The sequence below is a fragment of the Vicia villosa genome, unplaced genomic scaffold (genome assembly GCF_029867415.1).
Source record: "Vicia villosa cultivar HV-30 ecotype Madison, WI unplaced genomic scaffold, Vvil1.0 ctg.002811F_1_1, whole genome shotgun sequence".
NCBI classification, from domain to species: domain Eukaryota; kingdom Viridiplantae; phylum Streptophyta; class Magnoliopsida; order Fabales; family Fabaceae; genus Vicia; species Vicia villosa.
Genome location: NW_026706038.1, coordinates 85,173 through 90,286, shown reverse-complemented (window position 1 = coordinate 90,286; position 5,114 = coordinate 85,173). Strand labels below are relative to the sequence as shown.

Here is a 5,114-nt window from a genome sequence, read left to right as displayed (position 1 = left end):
TTGGTGGAATAATTATTTTTAAAATGTGATTTTAGGTATTTCATCTATTTATGGGAAAAATTTGGATATCAAAATTTCAAAAAAAACACCTCATTTTGAAGCTATTTCAAATAGATTTTCATAAAAAGCATTTTTGATATACAACATTTTGAAAAAATAACGATTTTGACTAAGTTATGGTTTTCAATAATGTATGTTTATGTTATAGGATGTCAGAATTAATGTTTCATTTTAGAAAAAAATGAATATAAAAAATTTGTAATATTTTGAAAAACGGTTTTGGAAAATTTATTTTAAAAAATACAAAGAAAAAAAATCTATTTTTTTAAAGCTGAAACAAATAGGCCATAAAGAGAGGCTGTTGATTTCTTCCACAGCAAGAAACAAGTAAACGTGAGAAATTAGAAGTTTCAAAACTCAGATCTAGTTGATGGAAAAGCTGGAAGTCAGATGCGGTATTGGTATGAGATAGTGGTGTGGTGGATCTCTGTCGGTTTTGGAGGACAGTCATCCGAAAGTGATGGTGGAGACTTGTGGCCGATGCTCCGGTTGGTTTTCCGACGAGAGAAAACGAATGGTTAGATCTCTCTTCCTTTAACAGTTTCACTTTCTTTCTTTGATGCTCTTATTCTTCTTCTTCTTGGCTCTTTCTGTTTCTTTTCTACTTATTTTATTTTGGAATGATCTAATCATCATTTGAAGGTTGTTGATGTTGTACATGGTGATTTGCAGAGGAGGAAGATTAAGCTGGTAAATAAAATAAATTTCTATATATTTTCTTTTCTAAGTTTTTCTAACTTGAAATCTGTTTTGATTTTGATTGGAATTGGTTCTACTTCTTTTCAGTTATGAGCAATGGAGATGAGAGGCAATCGCGATTTCAGAATATGGAGTTAGGGTTCATGACATTTCAGAAGAGAGTGGATTCCAGTCTTGTATGCTGTACTTATTCTTCTTTTTTTTTAATTAGTTGATTTATTAAAATAGAAGAGATAATATTAGAATAAAATTTTTAAAAATTTATTAAAAAAACATTAACATATATATTAAATTAAAGGTGAGGACTAGGTTACCCTATCAAAATAAAGGTAAATTACCCATCTTTATATGGACAAATAAGATTATGCCATATGTATTTCTTTTTAAATAATAATAATAATAATTTTATCAGATATTTTATTTATATATTTTTAATTATTTTTATTTTTAATATTGTTACACTTTGTCTATTTTACCCTTTAATTTAAAAAAAATTGAAAAACAGAGTTAAGATCTTCTATTTTGTACTGATTGAAAATCAAATGCGTTAATTTTTCCCCTTCCACCATCTTACCGATAGAAAATCCCTAACAACCTCCCCTTCCACTGTGTTTCCAATCTGAAATCCCATGAAACTCCTCTTCCACCGTTCCACCATTATAATTCTCTGCATCTCTTCAATTCAAAGCGACACGATCATGTCGATGCGGTGAAAACGCTAGATTCGGAGGAAACAAAGCGATCTACAACTCTGATTGTTAATGGAAGCAAGCGACGGCGGCTACGGTTTACACTGATGTTTGAAGTTTGTAATGCAACCATAAGAGAATGGAAGTCTGTGGCAGTTGTTCAGATGCTGGAAAAGCAAATGGGTCCTGAATCGTTCCGTAGAATTTTGCAAACTATAGTTACTCGGGTTCAAGATAAAGTACGCTCAGTGAAAACACTTAGTACTAAGGAGTTTCAACATTTTGCTAATAAGGTTGGAAATTTAGAAGTCCTTTTCTTAAAGTTTTCTTCCCCCGTTGGGTCGGTTCTTGTGGATGTCCTAATTTAAGGATGGGTTTTTCCTATAATAAATCAAAGAATGTGGTTGAACTGGCTGTGTTGAGAGGATGCACGACATTGCAATATTACCTGTGCTTCTATTGTTTCACATTGTGTTTCGGTAAATTTCTAATCTGACATTATGCTATAATTTTCAGGGAGAACTTGTTTCTGATGACTTGGTTGTTGGCATTATTGAAGAAGCAATTAAGAAACCATCATGTCAGAGAGCTTTCATTCTTGATGGTTTTCCAAGAACTGTGGTCCAAGCACATAAGGTATTGCATTGTTTGACATCTTAAGCCTGCGGTTCAATAACTTCAATGGAAGTTTACCTTCGAATCTTTTTTATTTGAGAAAACTTCAAGTGTTGCACTCTAGTTCAGATAAGCAGTTTTCTTTTGATTTGTAATGTTTTAATAGTAGATTTGAAACATCTATTATGGGTAGTTTTTCTAGTCTTATATCGTGTTCCTATTTTTTTTAGAAATTTTTTCGTAACTTGTTTTCATGAACAAAAAATGTGCATTGGACATGCAGGTTATTGATTACTACTTAAAGAAGGGCATTGTTGCTAGTCTCCATGCTGAAAAGCCTCCCAAAGAGGTGACTGTTGAGGTCGAAAAAGTGCTCTCTCAATAGAGTTGGACCCTCGGGATCGAACTGTTGTTGATTTTTTAGGAACTTAGTCTCCAAATTATTTAGGATCTTGCTCAGATGTCTTCTGGCTTGCTGCACTGGTCCAATCAATTGGCGAGTTTGAGTTTGGGCAACAGATTTCCTGATCACAGCTCCTAAGTATCTATCTAATATTTGATCCAAACAACAACTATTGAATTTAAAGTGTTGCGACTTGGAGAGTATTCTTCTATTTTCATCACTCCTCAAGCGCATTTTAGCGGCAGCTGGTTGTTGGATTGAAAAGGTTAGGATTTTCTCACCTCTTTGATTAATGAGACTTGATTTTAATGTTCGTAATAACTAGATATATATTTCTTTTAAGACTTGAATTGTCCGATAAGAGATACAATAAAGTAAAAAAAAATTCATAAGAAAACATTAATTAAATAATATAGAGTTGTAATTTATGATCCTTCCCGTTGACTTCCCAAACCTTTTGAATTCGGGTTCTCCCACGTGATTTGTTATGTATTTTGTTGTTTTTGTTGTTACCACATCAACATTATCCTCTAACCTCCCCCTGACCTCAACCCAGTGTCTTATCTTCCCACCTTCAATCCATGCTAATTTAGTTCTATACTTTTTACATATTTGGGTCTCTTAAACACTTTGATAATTTGATTACACTAATGCTCATTATTATCAAACTGTAACAAAATCCCTAACCCAAATCTAATTTCAATTTTCAAATAAAGATTCACTCTTCATGGCTAAAAACTTAGATGATTGGGAGTCCTGGCTCCTGCCCCAGTTTCTTACTGATGAAGACACACCGTTGGAGGACGCCCGACAATAATAACACACCTTGAGTCCTACGAGGGGTAAGGAAAGTCATCCCACCACAACTCCTACTTCAATCCCTCAGTAGAAGTTGTGGTGGGATCTGACAAGACTGGGGACAAAAAAAACCATGGCCAAGTTAACATATTTAATGGCTAACTCCATCTTCAAACTTGATACAAAGTTACAAACAATCTTGTAACAACTGTTTTCCCTGTAACTTCCAGCAAAAGGCATCTCCTTCAAATGGGATTTAAGAGCAGTATAGGAAGCCAACTTATGAGCAACCTCATTGTCAATTGCATTGAGATTCTCTTTGTCCTGTTTTTTTAGGGTGACTTGGATCCCATAAGAATTTTTTTTTCAATGTGGAGCTGCCACTTCAAATAGAGCTATCCTGGTGGTGGAAGTGTGTTTAATGTGTAGTTTTCAGGGTATCAGGCTCAGTAGTGCTTCCGCTGTAGTGTGCGCGATTGCACTAACTATTGCAGGTAGAGTGTTGATGATGAGGTTCTTTCTAGAAACGACAGTCTCTCATCATGCCTGAAAAATAGATGTGGATAATTCAGAGAACATGGGGGATTGAGTTGTAATTCATAAAAAATATGTCGATTAAAACCATATTTTGTTAATTTTTATAATTGAAAAATTCATTAATATTTAATAAATGGGCCACTGGCGAGGCACCTAGGATGGTACCTCGCCTGTTCAACCAGTATCTACTCTGGTTTCTATACGTAACGAATGTAAATTTGTAATCATTGGCGATCAATATTTGTGTTGTGCAGTAATATTTTAATAGAAGAATGCTTTGTAGTATAGACAAGACACAATTGCACATGCATATTAATTGGAATAATACTGGCCATTAAAATAAAAAGATGTTTTTCTTAGAAAAACCAGGCTGGTTTATTCTTTACATATTTTGAAATAATTCACTTCTATCTTGACGTTGCTGAGAATAAACTCTTGCAACTTGTGTTAGAATTAGAACATAGGCAGCCATGTATTTATGGAAGAAAAAAATGAACTTTTGCACATGTTAGTTTATATAAATTGCTTTGCCAATATTTTATTGCAGTACACAAACTAATTTTTCTTTTCATGTTATATTTAGTATAAACACGGTTTATTACATGGCACCTTATGCAACCATGATCTTGGTGCTTCCTGCCACATTACTTGAAGGCAATGGAGTTCTGGAATGGCTTAATACCCATCCATATCCTTGGTTGGCCCTCATCATTATTTTCAGTTCTGGGGTGTTGGCTTTCTGTCTTAACTTCTCCATTTTTTACGTGATCCACTCCACCACACTGCTGTAACATTTAACGTTGCTGGGAATCTTAAGGTGAGATCTATAACACTATGGTTCAAGCCACTAACTATATTTTTCAGTCTTTTAACTTTCAATTAAGCTATTTTCCATTTGTTAAATTAACCCGAAACATGCATTTCGTGCAGGTTGCTGTTGCTGTCCTTGTTTCTTGGCTGATATTTAGGAACCCAATTTCATATTTTAATGCCGTTGGGTGTGCCGTGACTCTTGTGGGTTGTACATTCTATGGTTATGTCAGGCACTTGCTCTCCCAACAGCCACCCGTTCCAGGAACTCCTCGGACACCAAGGACCCCTCGGAGTAAGATGGAGTTGCTTCCACTTGTAAATGATAAATTAGAAAACAAGTTCTAATAGTAATTGGTTTAGCTACATATATGAGGTTTCTTCTGTCATTTGGAAGACAGATATAGCAATAGGTCTAAAAATATGAAAGTGACTTTGGTTATTTATTATTGTGTTAGAATACCCCAAAAATATTTAATACAAGAGTCTTTCTTGTTTCTTTA

The 5,114-nt window shown here is 34.3% G+C and overlaps 1 protein-coding gene across 1 annotated transcript; it reads left to right on the top strand.

Moving 5' to 3' along the window:
- Window positions 1–1,297: 1,297 nt before the first annotated feature.
- Window positions 1,298–5,114, top strand: LOC131639855 (adenylate kinase 4-like). Its single transcript, XM_058910301.1, has 5 exons — window positions 1,298–1,741; window positions 1,965–2,084; window positions 2,347–2,731; window positions 4,385–4,618; window positions 4,732–5,114. Exons 1-3 carry the CDS (start codon window positions 1,556–1,558, stop codon window positions 2,446–2,448), a joined length of 408 nt encoding a protein of 135 aa, XP_058766284.1. The 5' UTR covers window positions 1,298–1,555; the 3' UTR covers window positions 2,449–2,731; window positions 4,385–4,618; window positions 4,732–5,114.

Excerpts from the sequence above, each read along its gene's own strand:
- LOC131639855 (XM_058910301.1), top strand. The coding sequence starts at position 1,556 with ATGTTTGAAGTTTGTAATGCAACCATAAGAGAATGGAAGTCTGTGGCA. Across the intron at positions 1,742-1,964 it reads TTCAACATTTTGCTAATAAG|GGAGAACTTGTTTCTGATGA; the intron begins GTTGGAAATTTA and ends TATAATTTTCAG. Across the intron at positions 2,085-2,346 it reads CTGTGGTCCAAGCACATAAG|GTTATTGATTACTACTTAAA; the intron begins GTATTGCATTGT and ends TTGGACATGCAG.